At 45.9% G+C, this 27,358-nt stretch overlaps 1 protein-coding gene across 1 annotated transcript in view; it reads left to right on the forward strand.

The window, feature by feature from the left end:
- The window catches only part of EFCAB6 (EF-hand calcium binding domain 6), a 958,412-nt gene that overhangs the window by 569,705 nt on the left and 361,349 nt on the right, over nucleotides 1-27,358 (forward strand). The window contains exon 15 of the mRNA XM_029597490.1: nucleotides 16,420-16,644. Within this exon, the coding sequence (XP_029453350.1) occupies nucleotides 16,420-16,644 (225 nt within the window). The remainder of the gene's footprint in view (nucleotides 1-16,419; nucleotides 16,645-27,358) is intronic.

Genomic DNA, 27,358 nt, shown 5'->3' on the forward strand with positions numbered 1-27,358 from the left:
TTTGACCACGATTGCTCTGCCTGTCCATCCAAGCCTTATGTTCCTACAAGTGTTTGACCTCGATTGCTCTGCCTGTCCATCCAGGCCTTATGTTCCTACACATGATTGACCTCAATAGCTCTGCCTGTCCGTCCATGCCTTATGTTCCTACAAGTGTTTGGCATTGATTGCTGTGCCTGTCAGTCCAGGCCTTATGTCCCTAGGTGGGATTGACTTCTGTCCTCAATTGCTCTGCCTGTCCATCCAGGCCTTATGTTCCTACAAGTGATTGACCTCGATTGCTCTGCCTGTCCATCTAGGCCTTATGTTCCTACAAGTGTTTGACCTTGATTGCTGTGCCTGTCAGTCCAGGCCTTATGTTCCTACAAGTGTTTGACCTTGATTGCTGTGCCTGTCAGTCCAGGCCTTATGTCCCTAGGTGAGATTGACTTCTGTCCTCGATTGCTCTTCCTGTCCATCCAGGCCTTATGTTCCTACAAGTGTTTGACCTCGATTGCTCTGCCTGTCCATCTAGGCCTTATGTTCCTACAAGTGTTTGACCTCGATTGCTGTGCCTGTCAGTCCAGGCCTTATGTTCCTACAAGTGTCTGACCTTGATTGCTGTGCCTGTCAGTCCAGGCCTTATGTCCCTAGGTGGGATTGACTTCTGTCCTCGATTGCTCTGCCTGTCCGTCCAGGCCTTATGTTCCTACAAGTGTTTGACCTTGATTGCTCTGCCTGTCAGTCCAGGCCTTATGTTCCTACAAGTGTTTCACCTCTGTCCTGGAATGCTGTGCTTGTTTGTCCAGGCCTTATGTCCAGTCCTAACGGCTGAACCCTCATTGCAAAGGGAAACCTCAGTCTCTGGCAATTAAAATTAGTAATCCTTCACAGCATGGATCCTTAAATAAAACAAAGAGATTTCTTTAGTTTCAGGGCAGAGAAGAGAACTTCCTTCATCTTGCTTATGAAGTCATGATCTGTTTGCAAATGATTAAATCCGAACAATTTGTACCATTATACACACTGGTGGGCAATCCATTCCAAGGAAGCCCTTTCCTGCTCTTAGGAAAGGGAACTCTCCCCGGTGTTGCAGCCTGTCTCTTAGGACCTGTTGACCCATGTTTAACCGCTGTTCACATGGCACCCTGCTCCCTTTCGCCATGCTTTGAAGGCTCATGCTCCACTCTAGGGGCCAACCCATTCCAAGGAAGCCCTTTCCTGCTCTTAGGAAAGGGAACTCTCCACGGTGTTGCAGCCTATCTCTTAGGACCTGTTGACCCATATTTAACAGCTGTTCACATGGCACCCTGCTCCCTATCGCCATGCTTTGAAGGTTCGTGCTCCACTCTAGGGGCCAACCCATTCCAAGAAAGTCCTTTCCTGCTCTTAGGAAAGGGAACTCTCCCCGGGTGTAGCCTGCCTGTTTCTCCCCTCCGACCCATGTTGAACCACTGTTTAGGGGCGAACCCATTCTAGGGAGCCCTTTCCTGCTCGTAGGAAAGGGAACTCTCCCCGGGTGTAGCCTGCCTGTTTCTCCCCTCCGACCCATGTTGAACCGCTGTTTAGGGGCGAACCCATTCTAGGGAGCCCTTTCCTGCTCGTAGGAAAGGGAACTCTCCCTGGGTGTAGCCTGCCTGTTTCTACCCTCTGACCCATGTTGAACCGCTGTTCCATTTTGAAATCAGCCTGTTCCATTTTGAAATCAGCAGGCGAACCCATTCTAGGGAGCCCTTTCCTGCTCGTAGGAAAGGGAACTCTCCCTGGGTGTAGCCTGCCTGTTTCTACCCTCTGACCCATGTTGAACCGCTGTTCCATTTTGAAATCAGCCTCTTTCTTTTTTTTTTCAATTCTTTATTTATATATTTTCATAATAATACATACAGAAAAAAGCACTTTCTTTCCTGGTAGTAATACATAAAGAAACCAAAGGATCACTGAATTAAATGGAACATCATCTAAAAAGAAAAAATGTTTTGTGTATTAAACCATAGAGAATTACACAGCCTAATCTAACCTAATGCGCCTGAACCGGTCATGTGGTGGCAGTCTCATCTTTGCATTTATCCAAAAAACCTCTAAGTTGTGTTGGTTCATAAAAAATATAGCTTTTCCCTTTATATTGTAACAAACATTTACATGGGTACCTCACATTTATCTGTGCACCTAGTGCTCTTGCTTCCTGGCACATTCCAACAAAAGATTTTCTGCGGATTTGCGTATCTCTCATAATATCTGGGTATATCCATACCTTTTTCCCATAAAATAGCTTGTTACGATTTTTAAGGAACAACCTTAATACTAAATCCCTATCAGAGGGATGCGTAAAGGACACCAATAATGTTCCCCAATATTCTATTTGATCAATAGACAGGGCTTCCAGAAAAGCCGTCAAATCTGTTTCAAGATTTATATTAGGGGGTTGTATTCCAATATTCTCAGTTGTTTTTGGTATTGGTGCATAATAGATCTTAGATACCAAAGGTAATGACTCAGAAGGCATTAGTAGGATCTCTGTTAAATATTTTTTAAAATGTTCTCTAGGGGAGATTAATTTAATGTATGGAAAATGTAATATCCTTAAATTTAGATATCTTAGTTTGTTCTCAATATTTTCTATCTTCCTTCTCATCATATTATCTGATTGAATCAGATTAGTTTGCACTTCTTGTACTCCCTTTATTTTCCCAGATATATCCTTAATAATACCTTCATGATTATTAACCTTAACGTCCATCTGCTGAATGGTATTTTGGGATACATTTATCAAGCTAGCTAGTGATGATATAGAATTTTCTAGCTTTGTTATTGCATTCCATATGGTGTCTAATGTAACTACTTTCGGCTTTTGTAATTTGTGCAAGATAAAACTGGCACCCTTCCCACCTTCTCGGGAAGTCTCAGAAATCTTATGGATTTCTCCTTCCGAGTCCCCACCCACTCCTTTATATTCCTTGATAGATATTCCCTCAATTACATTATCTATTAAAATCACATTCTCTTTCACATTTTTATCAATCAAATCTTGACTAATCACATGTAATTTATCCATTGCATTCCCCTCAGGTGCCCCCTCTGCGACAGAGTTTTCTCCGGCTGGTAGCCGGGTCTCTCGGTAGGGTTCCTGTGGGTTGCCGCGGGTTGGAGGGGAGGGAGTTGCAGGCGCTCCTGGGTTTAAAGATGTATTAATGTCTAAGAGGGACAGGTTATGTTCCTCCCCTAGTCCCTCAGCAGACTTTGCTCCAGGAGTTGAGGCTGCTGCTGGGGCAAAAAACCCTTCAATACATGGTTGCGAGGGAGCATTTGAAATTGGGGCAGAGGTCTCAGTCCGCAAGCGCCCCTTTCGCTTTGTATGAGGCATGTCTTTAAATAATTACACAAATTTATTGAAGGCTTACCCTCACGGCTTCTCTTTTCGTTTTCCTTGATCCTTTTGCGGAGGTTTAAGATGGATTCACAAGTTTATAGATCAGCGTTTGAGTTCAAGAATAGTACCAAAGTCAAAACCAAAATCAGGAGCAAAGTCGGAGCTAAGCTTAGGCGACGCGCCGGCAGTTGCGATGTGGCGTAGAAGGGCTGGCTTTAAGGACCCCGCCGGTCCCGAATGGATGACGTCACACGGGAGGGCGGCAGCTACCCCGTAGGGGCCAGGAACAGCTAGGCTCTCACCCCCGGTAAGCGCTGCAGGTGGAAATCGCTCCTTCTCCTCCTCTCCTCAGATTCAGTTTCAAAGTGGGCTGGCTTTAAGGACCCCGCCAGTCCCGAACGGATGACGTCACACGGGAGGGCGGCAGCTACCCCGTAGGGGCCAGGAACAGCTAGGCTCTCACCCCCGGTAAGCTCTGCAGGTGGAAATCGCTCCTTCTCCTCCTCTCCTCAGATTCAGTTTCAAAGTGGGCTGGCTTTAAGGACCCCGCCGGTTCCGAACGGATGACGTCACACGGGAGGGCAGCAGCTACCCCATAGAGGCCAGGAAAAGCTAGGCTCTCACCCCCGGTAAGCTCTGCAGATGGAAATCGCTCCTTCTCCTCCTCTCCTCAGATTCAGTTTCAAAGTGGGCTGGCTTTAAGGACCCCGCCGGTCCCGAACGGATGACGTCACACGGGAGGGCGGCAGCTACCCCGTAGGGGCCAGGAACAGCTAGGCTCTCACCCCAGGTAAGCTCTGCAGGTGGAAATCGCTCCTTCTCCTCTTCTCCTCAGATTCAGTTTCAAAGTGGGCTGGCTTTAAGGACCCCGCCGATTCCGAACGGATGACGTCACACGGGAGGGCAGCAGCTACCCCGTAGGGGCCAGGAACAGCTAGGCTCTCACCCCCGGTAAGCTCTGCAGGTGGAAATCACTCCTTCTCCTCCTCTCCTCAGATTCAGTTTCAAAGTGGGCTGGCTTTAAGGACCCCGCCGGTCCCGAACGGATGACGTCACACGGGAGGGCAGCAGCTACCCCGTAGGGGCCAGGAACAGCTAGGCTCTCACCCCCGGTAAGCTCTGCAGGTGGAAATCGCTCCTTCTCCTCCTCTCCTCAGATTCAGTTTCAAAGTGGGCTGGCTTTAAGGACCCCGCCGGTCCCGAACGGATGACGTCACACGGGAGGGCAGCAGCTACCCCTAGGGGCCAGGAACAGCTAGGCTCTCACCCCCGGTAAGCTCTGCAGGTGGAAATCGCTCCTTCTCCTCCTCTCCTCCCAATCAGCCTCTTTCTATGCAAAGCAGTACTCTGACTGCTTTCTGGCCTACCTGTCTTTTTTCAAGGTTATTCTCACACTACAGTCCCTCAGGGTCCCGTGTGTAGCCTGCCTGTATCTGCCCTCTGTCCCATGTTGAACTGCTGTTTAGGGGCGAACCCATTCTAGTGAGCCCTTTCCTGCTCGTAGGAAAGGGAACTCTCCCCGGGTGTAGACTGCCTGTTTCTACCCTCTGTCCCATGTTGAACCACTGTTTAGGGGCGAACCCATTCTAGGGAGCCCTTTCCTGCTCGTAGGAAAGGGAACTCTCCCAGGGTGTAGCCTGCCTGTTTCTACCCTCTGTCCCATGTTGAACCGCTGTTCCATTTTGAAATCAGCTTCTTTCTATGCCAAGCTGTACTCTGACTGCTTTCCAGCCTACCTGTCTTTTGTCAAGGATATTCTCACACTACAGTCCCTGGGAATCCCGGGTGCAGCCAGCGAGAGCCCACTGGACCCCAATGGAAACCCCCCACTTTAGGGGCGAACCCATTCTAGGGAGCCCTTTCCTGTGCAAAGGAAAGGGAACTCTCCCCGGGTGTAGCCTGCCTGTTTCTACCCTCTGACCCATGTTGCACCGCTGTTCACATTCACCCTCCTATGTCTCGGCCTTGAAAACTCTCGTTTGTATATTAGCTACATCCACCGGATTCTAAAAGACCAGCGAGAGCTCACTGGATGGCAATGGAAACACCCCACTCTAGGGGCAAACCCATTCTAGGGAGCCCTTTCCTGCTCATAGGAAAGGGAACTCTCCCCGGGGGTCTTGTTTGAATATTTGCTACTACCACCAAAATCGGCACCCGCAGATGCTCCACTCCACCCAGGCATAGTTCATCATGTTTCAGGTCCTAGCACTCGTGTTAGACTCCCTGGTCCCTGTTTCAGGAAGACTCGGGTGCACAGTATGCACAGTTGACAGTCCCGCCACATGCTGAGCCTCATCTTGTCTTGCCTCCTTGTCTTTCCCTTATCAAACCACAGGGAACTGACTTCCTCGGCTCTGCCAGCCTGTCTTGCCCCTATCAACTTTCTGCCACTCTGCCTTGCTGCCAATCACCAGATGACTCACTCAACCCCTTGTGGTGTTATTGCCACTATCATGGTTCCTCAGTGTGTTGGTGCTAGAGATGTGAATCGTGTCCTCGATCGTCTTAACGATCGATTTCGGCTGGGAGGGGGAGGGAATCGTATTGTTGCCGTTTGTGTGTGTAAAGTATCGTGATAATCGTTAAAATCGTGAGCCGGCACACTAAAACCCCCTAAAACCCACCCCCGACCCTTTAAATTAAATCCCCCCCCCCCAAATGCCTTAAATTACCTGGTGGTCCAGCGGCACACTAAAACCCCCTAAAACCCACCCCGACCCTTTAAATTAAATCCCCCCCCCCTCCCGAACCACCCCCAAATGCATTAAATTACCTGGGAGTCTTCCGTAGCGGCGGTCTGTGGCTAAATCGGGGGAAGGGGGAGAGCACGAAAACCGGCACACTAAATCGTGAGGTCTTCAGCCGGCGCCATTTTTCAAAATGGCCGCCGCAAAATGGCGGCGGCCATAGACGAAAACGATTCGACGCAAGAGGTCGTTCCGGACCCCCGCTGGACTTTTGGCAAGTCTTGTGGGGGTCAGGAGGCCCCCCCCAAGCTGGTCAAAAGTTCCTGGGGGTCCAGCGGGGGTCAAGGAGCGATTTCTTGCCGCGAATCGTTTTCCGTACGGAAAACGATTCGCGGCAAGAAATGTAGGATGTCAATGCCACTTGGTTTGCCGCTTTGCCTGTTGTGCTGCCTTCGAGGGTTCATGCATCTGTTATTGGTGTCCTTTATTGAAACTGTGGTGTGTTTTTGACACTCTCGCTGCACTCTTGCCACTTCTGGTACCCCTTTGCACCTTTACAGTGCCTTAGGCTATTCTTGCCACTTTGGTGCCACTTTGCCACAGTCTAAGTTCCTTGGAGCTCTTTTGTTGTTGTGATGATTGCTCCCCAGAAGTTTCATCAAAATTGATAATAAAACCCCAATTCTGCAGCCAAAAATAGGCTGGTAATCCTTCCCCCATTGACTTTAATGGGAACCGGAAAACGAATTCACATATCAACATATCGGGCGCACTATACGTACGAATGCAACAGAAATGACCACCGACGAATACGTATCACAAATGCAACGAAAATTATTTGGCTGCATATCCCTAATATTGTGCCTGAACTAACAAGCTCACAGGGTGACCAACTTTTACTGTAGTTTGGCAGCAACTTCTGCTGCCTCACCAGCCTTTATTGCTAGCCCTGCCATAGAAGCACAGTTCTGTAAAAATACAGGGCCCCAGATTGATCCCTGCTGATGTCGTATTTCCTGACATTGAATCAAAGAAATTGCCATTGTACTTAAGTTACGGTGCTACAATTGCTGTTGGGATAATTTATCCTCTAAGAATCTTTCACTTCACTCTTTCCTCATAAGAACATAGGAACATGCCATACTGGGTCAGACCAAGGATCCATCAAGCCCAGCATCCTGTTTCCAACAGTGGCCAATCCAGGCCATAAGAACCTGGCAAGTACCCAAAAACTAAGTCTATTCCATGTTACCGTTGCTAATGGCAGTGGCTATTCTCTAAGTCAGGGGTCAGGAACCTATGGCTCGGGAGCCAGATATGGCTCTTTTGATGGCTGCATCTGGCTCGCAGACAAATCTTTAATAAAAAAGTAAAAATCTAACAAAATCCCCCACCCTCCTGATGCCCCCCAAGACCTCCAAAATTAATTTACTACAACCCCCACCCTCCTGACCCCCCAAGACCTGCCCACAGTCCCTGGTGGGCCAGCAGGGGTCCAGGAGCAGTCCGGGAGCGATCTCCTGGACTTGGGCTGTCAGCTGCCAGTAGTCAAAATGGCGCCGACGGCCCTTTGCCCTTACTATGTCACAGGGGCTACTGCCGCCATTGGTCGACCCCAGTGACATAGTGAGGGCATAGGGCCGTCAGCACCATTTTGACTACTGGCAGCCGACAGCCCAAGTCCAGGAGATCGCTCACGGACCCCCGCTGGACCACCAGGGACTTTTGGCAAGTCTTGGGGGGGTCAGGAGGGTGGGAGTTGCAGTAAATTAATTTTGGAGGTCTTGGGGTCATCAGGAGGGTGGGGGGTTGTAGTAAATTAATTTTGGAGGTCTTGGGGGGCGTCAGGAGGGTGGGGGGTTTTGTTAGATTTTTACTTTTTTATTAAAGATTTGTCTGCGAGCCCTGGACCCCCGCTGGATCACCAAGGACTTTTGGAAGGTCTGGGGGGGGTGGGGTTAGGAGGATGGGGGGTTGTAGTAAATTAATTTGGCAGGTCTTGGGGGCATCAGGAGAGTAGGGGGTTGTAGTAAATTAATTTGGTAGGTCTTGGGGGAGTCAGGAGGGTGGGGGGTTGTAGTTAGTATGGCTCTCACGGAATTACATTTTAAAATATGTGGCGTTCATGGCTCTCTCAGCCAAAAAGGTTCCCGACCCCTGCTCTAAGTGAACTTAATAGCAGGTAATGGACTTCTCCTCCAAGAACTTATCCAATCCTTTTTTAAGCACAGCTATACTAACTGCACTAACCATATCCTCTGGCAACAAATTCCATAGTTTAATTGTGTATCGAGTAAAAAAGAACTTTCTCCGATTAGTTTTAAATGTGCCACATGCTAACTTCATGGAGTGCCCCCTAGTCTTTCTATTATCTGAAAGAGTAAATAACCGATTCACAGCTACCCATTCTAGACCTCTCATGATTTTAAACATCTCTATCATATCCCCCCTCAGCCGTCTCTTCTCCAAGCTGAAAAGTCCTAACCTCTTTAGTCTTTCCTCATAGGGGAGTTGTTCCATTCCCCTTATCATTTTGGTAGCCCTTCTCTGTACCTACTCCATCGCAATTATATCTTTTTTTAGATGCAGCGACCAGAATTGTACACAGTATTCAAGGTGCGGTCTCACCATGGAGTGATACAGAAGCATTATGACATTTTCCGTTTTATTCACCATTCCCTTTCTAATAATTCCCAACATTCTGTTTGCTTTTTTGACTGCTGCAGCACACTGAACCGATGATTTCATAGTGTTATCCACTATGACGCCTAGATCTCTTTCTTGGGTTGTAGCACCTAATATGGAACCCGACATTGTGTAACTACAGCATGGGTTATTTTTCCCTATATGCATCACCTTGCACTTATCCACATTAAATTTCATCTGCCATTTGGATGCCCAGTTTTCCAGTCTCACAAGGTCTTCCTGCAATTTATCACAATCTGCTTGTGATTTAACTACTCTGAACAATTTTGTGTCATCTGCAAATTTGATTATCTCACTTGTCGTATTTCTTCCACTGAGAAAATTGTCCATTTAATCCTACTCTCTGTTTCCTGTCTTTTAGCCAGTTTGCAATCCACGAAAGGACATCGCCACCTATCCCATGACTTTTTACTTTTCCTAGAAGTCTCTCATGAGGAACTTTGTCAAACACCTTCTGAAAATCCAAGTATATTACATCTACCAGTTCTCCTTTATCCACATGTTTATTAACTCCTTCAAAAAAGTGAAGCAGATTTGTGAGGCAAGACTTGCCCTGGGTAAAGCCATGCTGACTTTGTTCCATTAAACCATGTCTTTCTATATGTTCTGTGATTTTGATGTTTAGAACACTTTCCACTATTTTTCCTAGCACTGAAGTCAGGCTAAGTGATCTGTAGTTTCTCGGATCGCCCCTGGAGACCTTTTTAAATATTGGGGTTACATTTGCTATCCTCCAGTCTTCAGGTACAATGGATGATATTTAATGATAGGTTACAAATTTTTACTAATGGGTCTGAAATTTCATTTTTTCGTTCCTTCAGAACTCTGGGGTGTATACCATCTGGTCCAGGTGATTTACTACTCTTCAGTTTGTCAATCAGGTCTACCACATCTTCTAGGTTCACCGTGATTTGATTCAGTCCATCTGAATCATTACCCATGAAAACCTTCTCCAGAATGGGTACCTCCCCAACATCCTCTTCAGTAAATACCGAAGCAAAGAAATCATTTAATCTTTCCGCGATAGCCTTATCTTCTCTAAGTGCCCCTTTAACACCTCGATCATCTGACGGTCCAACTGACTTCCTCACAGGCTTTCTGCTTTGGATATATTTTAAAAAGTTTTTACTGTGAGTTTTTGCCTCTACAGCCAACTTCTTTTCAAATTCTCTCGTAGCCTGTCTTATCAATGTCTTACATTTAACTTGCCAACGTTTATGCTTTATCCTATTTTCTTCTGTTGGATCCTTCTTCCAATTTTTGAATGAAGATCTTTTGGCTAAAATAGCTTCTTTCACCTCTCCTTTTAACCATGCCGGTAATCATTTTGCCTTCTTTCCACCTTTCTTAATGTGTGGAATACATCTGGACTGTGCTTCTAGAATGGTATTTTTTAACAATGACCTCATGGTCCCTTAGCAACGACTCCTCATTTGCTGGGGGGACCCCTATCACCTGTTTGCTACAGTCATGACTTTCTACTACTGTCTCTAATACTACATCTTGTAAACTGGAGTTAAATATGTCGAGACCTGTATCCGGCAGGTGGACTCCATCTGACCGGAATAAGCCAGCACAGTAGTCATTAATCAAGTTATGGAATGCGCTAAAACCTGGTAAGACATGAACCTGCACCCATGTAAACTGGAAATGTAGGGGTGCCCATTTTTATGTAATAATAATGGTTCTCACTATCTGGTCTTACTGCCAGTTAGCACCTCAGATTTGATACCAGGTAGATACAATCTTTCTCTAACTTATGTAGAGTTACCTTGGCTCCCTTTGCTATCTGATTAGTCTTGGACTGGCGAATGTTTTGTTCACTTTGTCGTGAGCTAGAAAAACATCCTCATTTGGAGACCAGGAATTTGCCCTCTTGTAAATGAGAAGGCAACAATCTCACAGACTCATTGCTGCAAAGAAGGCCAAGGAGAAAGTGCAATTGAATAAGCTAGTCTCGAACTAGTTATAACAAACAAGCACCAGGGCCAATATTACATGCTTTAGATAATCTTGGTGATGGTCCATCTTTTGTCACATGTCCTACCAGGGACTCTAGCCCATCCCTGCATGATTATTTTTTGCTTGGGTTTCCAGATTTTCCCTGGAAAAGGCTCCCTAGAATGGGTTGGCTCCTAAAGTGGGGCCCGATCCTTCAAAGTGTGTCGACGTGGAGGTTTCCATGTGAACAGCGGTTCTGGATCAACATGGGTCAACATGGGTCAGTGGGTACTAAGAGATAGGCTACACCCGGGGAGAGTTCCCTTAACTTTGCACAGGAAAGGGCTCCCAAGAATGGGTTGGCCCCTAGAGTGGGGCACGAGCCTTCAAGGTGTGGTGAGTCGACGAGGAGGAGGTTTCCATGTGAACAGTGATTCTCGTTCAACATGGGTCTGCAGGTACTAAGAGATAGGCTACACCCGGGGATAGTTCCCGTTCCTTTGTGCAGGAAAGGGCTCCCTAGAATGGGTTGGCCCCTGGAGTGGGGCACTAGCCTGGGCAAGTGTGGCGATGTGAAGGAGGTGTCCATGTGAACAGCAGTTCTGGTTCAACATGGGTCAGCTATAGGCTATAGAAAGGGCTCCCAAGAATGTGTTGGCCCCTAGAGTGAGCCTGAGCCTTCAAAGTGTGGTAACGTGGAGGAGGTTTCCATATGAACAGCGGTTCTTGTTCAACATGGGTCAGCAGGTACTAAGAGATAAGCTAAACCCGGGTAGAGTTCCCTTTCCTTTGTGCAGGAAAGGGCTCCCTAGAATGGGTTGTCCCCTAGAGTGGGGCACAAGCCTTCAAAGTGTTGCGATTTGGAGGGGGTTTTCATGTGAACAGTGGTTCTGGTTCAACATGGGTCAGAGGGTACTAAGAGATAGGCTACACCCGGGGACAGTTCCCTTTCCTTTGTACAGGTATGTTGTGGTTTGATCTGTCACTTCTTCCTGAACTGGTTCACTGCCAGAAGAAAATGGCATCTTTTTCATTTGTGAAAGATAATTCAACAGAGGATGCTTTTAGATCAATAGAGACTGCCATTTGTGAAGCAAGAACTGAGCTGGAGATTATTTGTGAATACCCAGAAGCTATCAGCTGATGACAAAGGAACTTCAAGAGTTCTCAGAAATAAGAAAACTGCAACAGGAAAAGTGAGCAGAAGGGATCCCAGTAATGTTTGGGGTGCTGGGCCAGACAGAGCAACTTATATTTCATATTATGGAAGGAATACTTTTGAGCCTTGGGTCCATTGATGTCTTTTTATTTTTTAATTTTGAGACTGTCAGCCCTACTTTACCCGGCTATCTTTTAAAGATAGCCAGCCATACACGGCTGGATAACTTTAGACCAGCTCTGCAGCAGACCTAAAGTTATCCAGCTAACATATGTTAACTGATAACTCAATCCCTCCCCAGAACACCCCTGGAATGCCTCTTTTTCATCTGTCTAAATTATAACCGGATAGCTACCTATCCGGCTATAATTTAGTCAAATAAATGGATGAAAATGCCAAATTTTCCATTTATATAACTAACTTTTGAGTATGGACCTCAAAATAATTAACGTAATGAATAATATAAGTCTGGGATAACATCCAAGGGAAATATGATCTTATCATGGAGGATGGTCTCGGAAGGAGTCGCAGACCCTTCCAAGGACCAACTTGATTGATTTTTTTGTGCTGTTACTGCCTCTTGGAGACTCAAAGATAATGTATTATGTGTGGGGTGGTGCTGCAGGGGAGGGGTTCCCATGAGCAAGAGCTAGCATAGACATGGGTGAAACCTATAGTTATCTGTTCGGGCTGTGACCTATGTGGATAGCGCTGCAGCCAGGGTACCATAGCCCTAATACTGTCCAGGGAGTGGGCTAGATGCATTATTAATCTGCTGTAGTTGTAGGGTTTATTGACACAGGTCCTTGTGTACTCTGCAATGTGTTGCTGGATGTGCAAACCAACAGTTAATACATGTGTGCCTGAATCTGCAGGGTGTCCACGTGCAGTGCCCAGTGTTATACTGCCTGCACATGTCACACTTTTCTGATGTCCCTCCTACATTCTGGTCTCTAGCGGTATGGGGATATGTTCAGTGCCAAAACCTTTGCATGGTAATCTCATCTAACCATAAATTGATGACTCGATATGTTAAGATACCAAGCTGTTCTTATCCAAGCTTTTTCAGAACTTGATATCATAATTGTGCCATACCCTTGCCCCATAATGTTTATCTGCTGTCATTATGTTATGAAGACAGCAGATCAGATAAAGATATTTTCCTGGCTCACATTCAACTATTATGCTCATAAAAATGTGGAAGGCTGAGACCCAGTTATTTATTATTTTAGGCACCTGTGGCTTTTTGTATCCTTTTCTCTGTCCTCATTGTTATCCTCATCCTGCACAAGGATAAATAGTGAGAAAATATCAATTTATTGTCACTTCCATATCCTTTTTTTCATTTTGTTTTATACTTCTCAAGCTAGAGTGCTAACCCCTCATGCTGAGCTTCACTTTTAATGGAAGCTGCTTGGGGTGCTTTAGGTTCTGTTCCCACTCCTTCCTGTCCTGAGGTGCTACCCTATGATTCCTGATCCCAGCCTGTAGTTAATGAGATATCTCATCTGGCCTCTCTCTTACTTTTAAATGATTTTAGTGTGTTCTGCATGACTGCGGCTAGTGTTAATTCCTCTTCACTGCCATCATAACTGAACGAGGAAAGGATAGCACAGCAGTGTCAATAGCTGACTTACTCAGCTCCAACTGCAGATTTGCTGAGTTATTGCTGACTCTGTTTGCTGTGGAAGGGGGTAAGCGTTAATACTCATTTTGGATGTCATGGTACCTGATGTGCTAACCCTGGTCCTAGGGGTTCTTTTGCTGCTCATCACCATACATTGCTGAAACCATTCAGTCCCGTATTCCTGAGCCTGCTGATGCAGCTCAAGCATCAGGTCTTCCAAGTCGTATTGGTCCCTCGCTATATGGCATGTGTTGCATTGCAACTTCTTACCTCACGATGTGGTGGAGGGCAGGGAGGCTTTCCTTGTTGTGCTCTGAGTGTTTGACTGCTTGGTATTCTTAGCTGCGCGTCGCTTCACCACCTTTTTTTTTGCCCTTTTCTGAGTTCTGTGCTCTGTCATGGTTTCTTGGGGCTATCTTGAAGACTCTGTCTGCTGTATAAGACAGAATTGTGAGAGAAATTGCATTAAGTACATACGGAACATATACACATACCCGGTCTTCACAAACAAAAAAAGGGGGATCTTCAGAATCCATATGCTATACTTTCTCTTCACCCTATGCCTATTTCTTTTAATATACCTGCTATCCTTTTTGCCAATGCTTGCTCAATGCACTTTTTGCATCTTGGAGCGCAGATCTATGGTATGTCAATGCCTACACTCTGCCTACTTCCCTTTTTTTTGGATAGCCTTTCCATCCAAGCCTCACTGTCACATAGCCCCATCACTGCTGAGTCGATATGTCCACCTAGCTTCCGACACCTCTCCTGACTTTCCTCAGATGACCACTGCACTCAGACCCACATGGCCCAGACTTGTCCTAAATGGCTGCCTGGCTGCTTCATGTACATGCTCTTTCTGACCTTCCCAAGATGTATGCCAAAATTTGCATTATGTTGGCACTGGGACTTTCTCCAGAAATGCCAGTCCATGTACATTAAAAGGGTGCCTTGACTCCCTAGTAAGCCAACAGGTCCAGAGCCTTGTTAGGGGTTGCCCACCACTGCACCATCCCAGCGGCCGGATGCTATGTGCCCCAATGCTAATTTCTCCCCCGCGGCCTTCCACTGTGTCCACTGGCTAGCTACTATTCCTCAGGATGCTGCTCCTCAATCCATATATTTATTTAATTTTTGGGATCCTGCCGCCAAGTCACTGTGTCCGCCCCACACCTTTGTTCATTCTGGCCTCTGTTCGTGCTCCTAGCTGTACTTAGCCAGTGATGGCTGCCATGTTATCTCGGACCAGACTCTCCTGTCGGGATTATGTCTTGCTGCCACTCATATTCAAAGAACCCCCCCCCATGGCCATGAAATTCCTACATCCTCCCAAATGCCAACTACACTCGTAGGGTTTACTCCCCAGCCTCTTCCCTACCATCTGGAACACTTCAAATTGAGCCTCCCACTGCTTCCTGCAGTGCCTAAGTGCCTCAGCACCATTACTTTACTGTCTGTGGTTCTCTTTTTTTTTTTATTATTATTTTTTTATTATGTTGGGAATAACTCAGGCTGTAGCAGAAGATCTACACTAATAACTCAGGCTGTAGCAGAAGATCTACACTATCTCAGCAAACTTTAAAAGGGGTACAAGTCTCCAGGATGTTGGGGCAGCATGCTGTGGGCTGTGGACAGAATCAGGAGGCCTGGAGCTAAACTGCAAGTAGGGCTGTGATCTCACGAAAAAGGGGAATTCTTTGCCGAGCCCCTGCTTTTAAGGTCATGGGCTGTTCCTAAAGCCATTCTCTCCTCCTCGTCTATCCTTGTACCCTCCCCTTTCTTTACCTGGATACCTAAGTCACCTGACTTCCTTATCTCCTCACCCTTCCTTCCCCTCCATGCCTCTGTTATCCACCCCACCCTGCTGGAGTCTGTCTGCACACCTATATTGTTCCCTACCCATACATAAGTCTGGATAGCAGGGGTTTTAGTTTGTAACTATGTAAGCTGTTTGAAAGTTTCCCCCTAAAGGTAAGTCATTTCACTTTGCCTAAGGGTGTCTTTACAGAATTTCATTATTATACAACTGATCCTGAAAAGAAAAATGCAGAAACATTGTAAATACTAGAGTTATTTAGCACATTTATTATTGAAGAAAGAAATCGGTGATTTGCTTATGAGAATCTTGTAGAAATTAGTATCATCTATAAGTTCAAGATAGCTTCTGATTGCCTGTTAAAGTACTTTCATTAAATTATATGGGGGCAATTTTCAAAATCCATTTACCTGGGTATATAGGCTGTATTTTGCACAATATTCATACTCTTACTTGCATATTTCTGGAGACAAGGTTATATTGAGGGAGGCAACAAAGTATATAATTTGGCCAGAAAAATTACCCACAGAAAAAGGAGGCTCAAGTCTCTGTAGGTCCTTTTTTGGGCAATTTTCAAAGGGAAAGTATGTGTGTATTTTTCCTTTGAAAATTATTGCAAATCCCACAGACTGCATCAAAATGCATAGTTTTGACAATTGCCCCTATGATGTACTGGAAGACTCCCATTCATAGTCCAGTACCTGTACATATCCCAAGACTCAATAAAAATGAAACTTTCAGTGAAGTTATCATTCTAACGGGGTTATTTTCTAAAGGCTTATTACATGCAATATGGCCGTATCACGTGCGATAGCATGCAAATTCAAGTCTGAGTGGCGAGAGGGCAGACTCGGCGGTGTCTTTGCTGGCGGCGATAATGTTACTGACATTATCGTCGCCAGTAGCACACCCAATAGCACCACCTTTCACGGTGGCGCTATTCAGTGCGAAAGCCAGCAGCCGGCACACTGCGGCTGACAAAATCACACTGCCGTGGTGCGAAGGCTGCGGGTTTTTGCAGGCTCGCCCCCCCCCCCTTTGCCCCCCGACCCCCGTTTTCGCTGGATTCATCATTCTGCGGAAGAATGATGAATCCAGGCCTAAATTAAAAATATTTACTTTTTCTTCAAAAAGGTATGATACAAATAAGAAAGGCTACATTACCCATCAAGAATTTCTGCAGAGACTGGGGATAGAGCTTGCAGCTGGTGACAGAACATTAAGCAGACATATTGTGGAGGACAACTGTTCAAGTTTGCAGGAACATTATATCCAGCATAAGAAGCAAACTGAAACAGAAGATCAACAGAAACAGCAAACAAAAGCCCAAGACATAAAAGAGATTGCACAGCAAATTAAGTAAGACAAACACATATATTCAACTTTGAGTAACACATATTTACAGTACATTTATGCTAAGAAGAGACATTTAATTCAATTTCAGTAACATAATACCATATAACTGTTTTTTTTATGAGAGGGCTATAAATGTTTTTAAATAAATAAATATTTTTTTTTGTCTGAATAGAGACATACTGTATTTTATATTTAACTTTCTTTTCAGTATTCTAGACAGAAGATATTCAAATGAGTATGCTAAATAGATTGTGCTGATTATACATTATTTATGGCGATTGTTTTCTGCAGCCATGAATATGTCTAGTTGATTGAAAAGACTGAGGAATTGGACTTTTGCTGCTCATGAGAAAGGTTTTGTCTCCTTACTTGGATAATAAAAACCATTCTTGTAAATTACTATTGCATTCGGGTTGGACTATATGTAAGGAAGGCAGTATACAAATATAACATTACATTTTTTTTCTTTGGATGCTTATATAACTTGGAACCTTCTACAGATGAGCACTATATGAAGGTAAATGCAGCATTCTACATTCAGCAAAATGCCACAGCCAGTTTAATTGCCTATTTCTAATACTATAAGTTAAAGATGCTCAAAGTACTCAGGTATATCATTTTAATATTTTATATTGGCACCTCAGCTACAGCTACCTTGCTTTTTGGTCAGAGTTTGTATCAGCCAGAAGTCTGGAATCCTTCATTAAAAAAATTGTTATATTGCAAAATATTTGTAATATAATGATCGTGCAAATGGTACTGAGTTTGGTTTGACTGGAATGGCCATAGCTTTGCCATTTCAGACATTTTTACATATATATTACAACTGTAATATTATTTAAGTAATGACATTCGTTGATTTTTGCAAGGATTTTTAATATTCTTGTAATACAGTGTTATGTAATTAATTTCTTGGCTTCCATTCGATTAGTAAGAACATAAGAAATTGCCATGCTGGGTCAGTCCAAGGGTCCATCAAGCCCAGCATCCTGTTTCCAACAGAGGCCAAACCAGGCCACAAGAACCTGGCAAGTACCCAAACACCAAGAAGATCCCATGCTACTGATGCCAGTAATAGCAGAGGCCATTCCCTAAGTCAACTTCAATTGATGTCAAAATCTTCCTTGTTGTCAGTATTATAATACTATGAATATACACCCAAATACTGAGTTATGTATTGCCATGAACATGTACTTCAGTTTGGCCAGTCCTCTATCCACAGAATATCAGGGCCTAAGCCCTGAGGAGATGATAATTCTTAATTTCAGCATTCTAGGCAGGGCTGCAAGATCTAGCTAATACCCTAGCATAGGGTATTTTGTATTGCAAAATGGCGCCGGCCGTATGGCCATATTGCCGTATTGCAAAATGGCGCTGGCCATATGGCCGTATGGCCGGCGCCATTTTGCAATACGGCAGTACGATTCGAGTGCAGGAAGTCACTTTCGGACCCTCGCTGGACTTTTGGCAAGTCTTGTGGGGGTCAAGAGGCCCCCCCCAGCTGGCCAAAAGTCCCTGGGGGTCCAGCGAGGGTCCGGGAGCGATCTCCTGGGCTCGTGACATCGGGGGACAGGAACCAAAATGGCGCCGGCGCTACCTTTGCCCTGTCATATGACAGGGCAAAGGTAGCGCCGGCGCCATTTCTATTAACGCACCCGTGGCCCGAGAGTGGAAGATCACACCGGGACCCCCCCCACTGGACCCCAGGTAATTTAAGACATTTTGGGGGGGTTCGGGAGGGTGGGGGATTTATTTTAAAGGGTCGGGGTGGGTTTTAGGGTTGTTTTAGTGTGCCGGTTTTCCCGCCCTCCCCTGATTTACGATTTACACGATTTAAAAAAAAAAAACAAAACCGCGACGATCCGATTCCCTCCCCCCTCCAGCCAAAATCGATCGTTAAGACGATCGATCATATGATTCACATCTCTACCCTAGCATTCCATGGGAAAAGAGCAACTATTTAATTTTGAGATGAAACTGCATAGCAGTACCATATCAATATAAAGATCAATATATTTAATGTAATTCTCCATACCAATATGTATACCTAAGGCAAGCAACAAGTATACACCTTAATGATATCATATCACTGAATATTCACAGGGTGATACTCCTAATGCTATGTATTTGTACCAGTTGCATTGATGTGAATATCAACACTAAAAGGTACATTTTCAAAAGGTGAATTTTCAAAATCTTACATGCATAAAAACGTGCACATAAATGAAATTAACCAGTTTAACAATGTCTACCAGTTTTCTCAGTCTTTCTCCAGGTCATCAAGACCCTCCTGGTTCTTCAGCCTGAACTCCACCCAGTTCACCCATACCTCCCATCCAGTAAGTGCTACACAATAGAAATGTTTAATATCACTTATACCAGATAATTAGCAGATGTAAAAATTTACAAGTTAGAAAATGTGGGCTGGATTTTAAAAGCCCTATGCATGCCGGGCCTATTTTATAAAGGTCCGGCAAAGCGCATAAGGCCCCAGGACGCGTCTAAGTCCCGGGGCTTTACAAAAGGGGTGGTCCAGGTGCAGGAGTGGGGCCAGAGACCTCCGGCACAGCTGCCATTTGCCACTGTGTTGGAGGATCGCGTGCATATACATGCATATACGTGCATAAATAGCCACTACTCATCTACCATGTATTTTATAAAAGTCAAAATACACATGTATTTTTACTTTGGTGTGCACATATACACATGGAAAAAAGAGGTGGGCTAGGGGCATTCCAGGGTGGGGCCAACACATGCGTAAATTGCTATTTTAAAACATGCACATACAGGGGTAGATTTTCATATATACACGTGGGCGTACATGTGCACATGTTACCCGGTGTGCACACATATACACCCGATTTTAGAACATGTGCACGCAAGTGCACGCATGTTATAAAATCGGGGGTCAGTGCACGCAAGGGGGGTCACACTAGTGCACCTTCCATGCACCGACGCCCGCAGCCTTCCCCCATTCCCTCCCAGCCTGCTCCGAAATCAGAGCGGCCTGGGAGGGAACTTCCCTTCCCCCTAAACTAACCTTCTCACCCCCTAGCCCTATCCTAACCCCACCCAATTCTTTTAACATACCTTTTGAGCATGCCGGCAGTCTGCCGGCACGCGATCCTCCAACACAGTGACAAATGGCAGCTGTGCCAGAGGTCTCTGGCCCCACTCCCGCCCCTGGACCGCCCCTTTTGTAAAGCCCCGGGACTTAGACGCATCCTGGGGCTTTATGCACTTCGCCGGACCTATATAAAATAGGCCCAGCATGCATAGGGCTTTTAAAATCCGGCCCACATTTTCTAACTTCTAAATTTTTACATCTGCTAATTATCTGGTATAAGTGATATTAAACATTTTTTTTGTGTAGTACTTACTGGATGGGAGGTATGGGTGAACTCAGTGGAGTTCAGGCTGAAAAACCAGGAGGGTCTTGATGACCTGGAGAAAGACTGAGTAAACTGGTAGACATTGTTAAACGTTAATTTCATTTATGTGCTCGTTTTAAAATTGACCGACTTACACATGTAAATTCGGACTTACATGAGTAAGTCTTACTTTACTTTCATGTGCATAACATACATTTGGATATTTTAAAAATAGGTAGAAAAAGTACATACGTTCAAAGCATTGCTATATATGGTTTCAATGCATTCCATACATATGCACATATTAGGGATGTTAATTGTTTTTGAACGATTAAAATTATCGTCAGATAATTTTAAAATCGTTCTAAATCGTTAGAGTGCACGATACAATACAAATGCCCCCGATTTATCATCAGGGGCATTTGTATTGTATCGTTAAATAAGGCACGGGAATTATTTGGGGGAGGGCGGGAAAACCGGCACACCAAAACAACCCTAAACCCACCCCGACCCTTTAAAACCAATTCCTTACCCTCCCCCACCCTCCCGAACCCCCCCAAAATGTTAAGTTACCTGGTGGTCCAGTGGGGGGGGGTCCCGGCGCGATCTCCCGCTCTCGGGCCATCGGCGCCATTTTGGCTGCCACTAATTAAAATGGCGCCGATGGCTCGATAAAAAAAAAAACCCACCCGAACCTTTAAATCGACCCCCCTTAGCCTCCCCCACGCTCCCAACCCTTTTTTTTTAGGGAGGCCCACGCCGCTAAAAAAAAACAACCCACCCGACCCTTTAAATCGACCCCCCCCCTCCCGACCCCCCCAAAACCTTTTCAAATTACCTGGTGGTCCAGGGGTGCCTCGGGGGGCCTTGGGGAGAGATCCAGGGGGGCCTCGGGGAGAGGAGAGATCCAGGGGGGCCTCGGGGAGAGATTTCCCGTTCCCAGGCATCAGCTGTTCTAAAAAAAAAAATGGCGCCGATGCCCCTTTGCCCTTACCATGTGACAGGGTATCCGTGCCATTGGCCGGCCCCTGTCACATGGTAGGAGCACTGGATGGCCGGCGCCATTTTTTTTTTTAGAACAGCTGATGCAGCGCGGGCCTCCCTAAAAAAAAAATTAGCGATGTGAATTGGAATCGGAAACGATTCCAATTCACATATCTTAACGATCAGATTACCCCCCCCCCCCCAGCCGAATCTGATTGTTAAGACGATCTGGCACACGATTCACATCTCTAGCGCATATGTTGCGGGGTAGAGCTATGCATATTTTATAGAATGCACATATATCATACACACGATTTATAAAATATTATGGTAGAACTATGCGTGGCCATATTCATGCAAATATATGCCATCATGCACAGTTGTTTGAAAGTTATCTTCTAATAATTTCAATCTCAATAACAATATATTCAAGATATATGGAAATAAGGAGAACGCTGGGAGCTACAAGCTGGTTAGTCTGACCTCTGCAGTGCACCCAAGTTAATATCCTATTGTTGAGTTGGATTGCCCACATCAAAATAAAACTAGACTCTCATGCTTGTACCCCCTCACTTTTCCCCAGTCCCTCACTAGATCCACCATGAACCTAGGCATGGAGGTATGGTGATAGGAAGTTGTTCCATATCCTCTTCCGCATTTCCAAGCTAGAGTGTCATAAGTACCAGATGAGCTGCTCCCAGTTGTGTCCTCTGCTTTTCTTCCAAGCTAAAGTGCCATAAATACCAAAGGGAATGCAACAAGCTCTCTGCTTTCTCAAAGTGTATTCCTCAGTTAGATGAGGGGTATGCCCAAAGAGGTTATTTATCGAATGCCAAGGAGTGTGAGTCCTTAGGCTATGGTGGAGTTGATATTACCCAGCTCAAGAGGCATGGGTAGAATCCATAGCAACAAAAGGCAGACAAGCTGGGACGAAATGGGGAGGCTTTGCCTATACCAACCTCTTTCCCCGCAAGTTAAGCCCTTGGGTTCTAAGGCTGGCAAGACTTAGGAGAGTGTCCATAGTGGTGAAGCGGTCCAAGGGTCTGGGCTGGCAGTGGGTCTGTGAGGTCAATATCCAGGCGGAGACTCAAGTTAGGCAGAAGACAAGCAGTGTTAGTATCCAGGCAGAGGATAAAGGCAGGTGGCAGACAAACAGTGTCAGTATCCAGACAGAGGATAAAGGCAGGTGGCAGACAAACAGTGTCAGTATCCAGGCAGTGGGTTAAGGTAGGTGGCAGGCAAGCAGTATCAGTATCCAGGCAGAGGGTCAAGACAAGCAGTAGTCAGGGTCAGAATTCAGGCAGGCTGTTCAAGATGGCAACAGGAGATCAGACAGAGGGGAAAGAAGAAGTGGGAGATAAGGGACAGAGAGACAAGGCCATAAGGAAGGCAAGGCAGGACAGAGTGGCTACGAACCAGGGCAAGGCAAGCCAGGAACTGGAATGGGCAAGGCAGGAAAAAGACAGGATCTGGAAGAGCTAGGAATACCAGCTGACTGCTGCACAACTGGCCATTAAGTAGCATGGGCCAGGTGATGTTATTGGGGAGTGCTGCAGATCCTTTTCCACCTTTAATAATTGGTCACGTGTGCACACCTCTAAGGTTGATCAAGTTTGCAGCAATGTCAGCAACAGTGGTGGCAGTGTGAACAGCCTGAGAGGTAATAATGCCCTGGCTGTGGGGTAGGCATCACAGTTGGTGAAGCGTTACATTGAACCCTTATAGGAGCCTGCCCCTTGCTCCATGGAGGAGCACATGATTCAGTGGCTGGGACCGGACATGTTTGAAGGGATGGATGAGGCCCTGGACACGACATGAGTTGTAAGTTTGTCACCTGTAAATGTAAAATCTTAACAGATGTCCATATATTTTGCCATAAGATGCTCACATTTCTTGATGCAAAGTGGACATCTTATGCCAAACAGTAGATGTGTACTTATTGTCATTCATAGTTATGTCTTCTTCTATGCTTCCACAGTTCTCGCCCAGGAACCTGCCAGTCCCAGCCATCAAGCCCCAGGGACCAGCAGCATAGCCCCAGTTCTCAGCTTGCATATTGATGCTCAAACCAAGTGGAGTGAGGAAGAGGAGAAGGAGAAGGAGCAGCAGCAGCAGCAGCAGCCACCGCTAGAACAGAACCAGTTACTCCCAACCCTTGGCTTACTCCTACAACTTGACACCAGCCTTGATGCCATGGGATGAAGCTGGCCAGTCCTCACTTGCCTCCAGCATGTCATGTCACCAGCAGTATGCACCAGACACCCAGCCTGATGAGCCCACCAGCCTGGACATGCCAGCGTTTGAGCCACAGACAGCACATCAGCTACCACCAACCACAGCAGCAGCAGCACTGGAATGCACTGTCCATGATACACTTGACCGCATCAAGAGAATTCATGGGCTCCATCTGCACCATATACGAGCAGAGCTGGTGCAGTTGAGGAGGGCTCAGATCTGCCACAGCAATGCCATGGAGGTGCACACAACAGACCTTACACAGGGCCAAACCACTTTCTCCACCTCCATCAACAACTTGACATCTGCCATAATCCAACTAATTGAAAGATTGCCAGAGCCTGCACCCATCCCATCCTCCCAGGAGTCTACACTATAAGCAGTCTTGGGTTCTTGGGAAGGCCCAGTTATAGGCCCCGCAATGATATGGCACCCCCATCCAGCCAAAAACTGGTTGGAAAAAGCCCATGAAGCCCCAAGTTGTAAAAAATTTCACTTGTCTTGTCCAAACAAGCCAGGCCAGTCCCCTGTACTGAGTTCCTATGCCAGCTAAATGGAAGATGCTTACTGGGCCTGTCCTGACTACAGAGTTCCTGTGCTGGCTAGATGGAATTATTTTATATTCTGCTTTTTAGTAATTCAAAACAGATTATATTCAGGTGCTGTAGTTATTTCTCTGTCCCCAGAGGACTCACAATTTAAGGGGGTTATTTTCTAATTTGCGTTATGGCCTTTTCGCATGCGAAAAGCACCATGACTCATGGTGCTATGCTAATTTGGAAAAGGGGGAGGAGTTAGGGGTGTGATGTCTGTCAAAGTGCGCTGGCTTTGCAAAGCCATATCACACAGTTTTAATGCCGGAAATAACTACACCTTTTTCCATGGGAGTTAAGCTGTGTGATATAGCTACATTGCACTTTGTGATCTTTTCGCAAACAGTGGAAAGAAAGCGAGAGAGAGATCAAGCTAGGTTGAGAGAATATTGTACAAATCTCATCTTCACTTCGAAGGACATCAAATCTTCACAGGAGTGTACTCTTCTGTTTGTGCGTCTCACTCTGCATGTCAAAGTGGCCCCTAACCTCTACACTACTACCTAAACCTCATCTCAAGTTACTAGGTAGGCCTCCTATAAAGGTATAAATACCTAACTACTAGAAGGGTTTTATAGTTAGGCTCTCTCTCTTTCTCTCTCTCCCCCCCCCCCCCCCCCCCAGTGGTTGTAGGTAGGAATTGCAACAATTGTGATATTACTGCAAAGTGTGAAAAAGTTCTCGCACTCTGTGGTAATACCTGTGCTAAGATAGCACACATTATGATAAATAGGCTATTACCATAAAACATGTCCCTCTTCCTTTTGCAGGTGATAGTTTGATGAATCTAGCCCTAAGTTTGTACCTGAGGCAACAAAGGGAAAGTGACCTTGCCAAAGGTCACAAGGAGTGGCAGTGGGATTTTAACCCTGGTCTTGCTGGCTCAAAGCCTGCTGTTCAAACCACTAGGCTGCTCCTCCTCTCTGTTCCACTACTTGACACATCCTGACTACAGAGTTCCTTTGCTGATGGGGATGTTTATATTGTCTGCCTTTGTTGTCCTGCTGCTTACTTTTTATGCCCTACTCTATGCACTGCCCATAGTCCTGCCTCCTTGATGCAGTCTCCAGTCACAGTCCTACTGATATCTCTTCATATCTCATTCTGCTGCAGCCTCCATACTGGTGTCTCATTTCCTGGGGTTGCTATCTCATCACCTAGGACTCCTGTTTCCATGCTGTGCTTTTCAGTTTTGGACCTGCTGCCTCCATTCTGTGCTGGCCAGTACTGGTCCTGCTGCCTGCTATTTGAACTTTGCTTCCATTGCCCTTTAGTTGTCTCCTTTGAGTGCATTCTTTCAACATCGACTGTCTGGGCCTTCTCTGAACTTTGCTGCTGTAGTCCTTAGGTTTTCTACTTCGAGTGCACTCTTTCAGCATGTACTGTATAGACCTTCACTTGCCATCACTTAATTGTACTGTCATCAGTTCTAACATTAGAGCTGTACTTAGCTATTGGGTTACCATACCCACTTTCTAGATTCTTTGCAGTAATCATGATTTTGCAAAAGGATAAAATCATAATACTGTATATGCATTTGTAACTATGTATGTACATGTCTGCAATAAATGTGCTGGTCATTTCAGTTACAATGTCATATACTGTTTGATATCTTGTCGCTACAAAATGTGATTATCAAAGACATTGCTTGCTTTCCTTTGATTCTGTTGTCTATAAATGTTTAATTCTTTGAAACTTCACTTTCTGGTTGTGTCTTTTCATGGTATGGTTTTGGTCTTAAGGGTTTACTAGGTAAAAAGTTTGGGACCCACATGGCCTTGCATGCTAGAGTGCAACTGGCCATTCCAACTAGGCATATTTCTCACATGCAAGATCATATCATGGTGGCTATAAAACAGAAAGTTCTTTGTATGCTCCCAAGAAAGACAAAAGTGCAAAACAAGAAACTCCTTACTGTGGAGCTTCACAAGTGGCTTGTGTTGCCTTCTTCAGAAAGCGTATTCTTAGTTAACTCTTGGGTACATGAGCATGTATGTTAGATGGGAACTATCTAGCTAATGTTCACCTCCATATGCTGTCTGGTGTAATAGATGTAGAAATGCTTGGCTAGAGGTGCTGTAGCAATGTCTTCGCTCTATTGGTGACTAGGGATGAGCAGCAGGGAAGGACTCATCCCATTCGGTATTCATATTCGTCGGGACCCAAATCAGTTGCATCCATTCTTGGGGGACCCTGATCCATTCATTAGTTACATATGTATTTGTTTCCCAAAGAAAAACCCATCTCAACCCTTTAAATTTAATTAACTACAACCCCCCACCCTCCTGACCCCCCCAAGACTTGCCAAAAGTCCCTGGTGGTCCAGAGGGGGTCCTGGAGCGAGCTCCTACACTCGAGCTGTCGGCTGCCGGTATTCAAAATGGCGCCGATAGCCTTTGCCCTTACTATGTCACAGGGGCTACCGGTGCCATTGGTCGGCCCCTGTCACATGGTAGGAGCAATGGATGGTTGGCGCCAACTTATGCTCCTACCATGTGACAGGGGCCGACCAATGGCACCGGTAGCCCCTGTGACATAGTAAGGGCAAAGGCTATCAGTGCCATTTTGAATACCGGCAGCCGACAGTCCGAGTGCAGGAGATCGCTCCAGGACCCCCGCTGGACCACCAGGGACTTTTGGCAAGTCTTGGGGGGATCAGGAGGGTGGGGGTTTATTCGTTAGTGATACGCTGTATTTGGGCGGTTCGCCATAAGTTTCGTGACCCCCACGAATGCAACGAATATGGCATATACGTTCTCACAGTTCAAGCAGGATGGTAGTCCTCACAAATGGGTGACATCACAGGATGGAGCCCTGTACGGAAAACGTTTCTGTCAAAGTTTCCACAAAGCTTTGACTGACACTGGCACACTGAGTGCACTGAGCATGCTCAGCCTGCAATTACCCCTGTGAGCCACAGGTGTCTTCCTCAGTCTTCTTTTTTCCACTCTGCAGTAAGCATAGCAGTTGGAGCTCTGTGAGGAAATTTTAACTTTTTTCCTAATGGAAACACTTTACTTTTTATTTCAATAGACACTTTTCCCTGCACTGGTCTCCCTCCGCGTACGTTTTTATGACTCTCAGTGAGTACTTTGACTTATTTTTTTGGTCGGTTCCTATCACCTTCTGGCCTGCTAAGCGACTGAGGCCTTCCCTCTCCCTGTTTTTTCAACATTCCAACTTCAGCTCCCGTCCTTGTTCCTGCTTACCTTCTGACAGACCTCCTTGGCTTTGATCCTTTACTGGGACTTGACTTTGTCTCTATCTGCCTGCCTTGACATTCTGCTTGGACCTGACCTTGTCTCTAGTCTCCTGCCTCAACCCTCTGCTTGGACCTGAGCTTGTCCCTTGGTGCCTGCCCCAACTCTCGTCTGGACTCGATCTCAGATCTTACCTCTTCCTTCTAGAACCCATCGTTTCCACTGCCACCTGGCACTCTGTCTCTGGACATCTTTTCTGGGATCAACCATGCGGAGGCCCGGCTAAGTCCCGCCGGCCCTGGTACCCAAGCGCTCAACCTGTGGGGAACGAGGG

The sequence above is a fragment of the Rhinatrema bivittatum genome, chromosome 4 (genome assembly GCF_901001135.1).
Source record: "Rhinatrema bivittatum chromosome 4, aRhiBiv1.1, whole genome shotgun sequence".
Lineage (NCBI taxonomy): Eukaryota > Metazoa > Chordata > Amphibia > Gymnophiona > Rhinatrematidae > Rhinatrema > Rhinatrema bivittatum.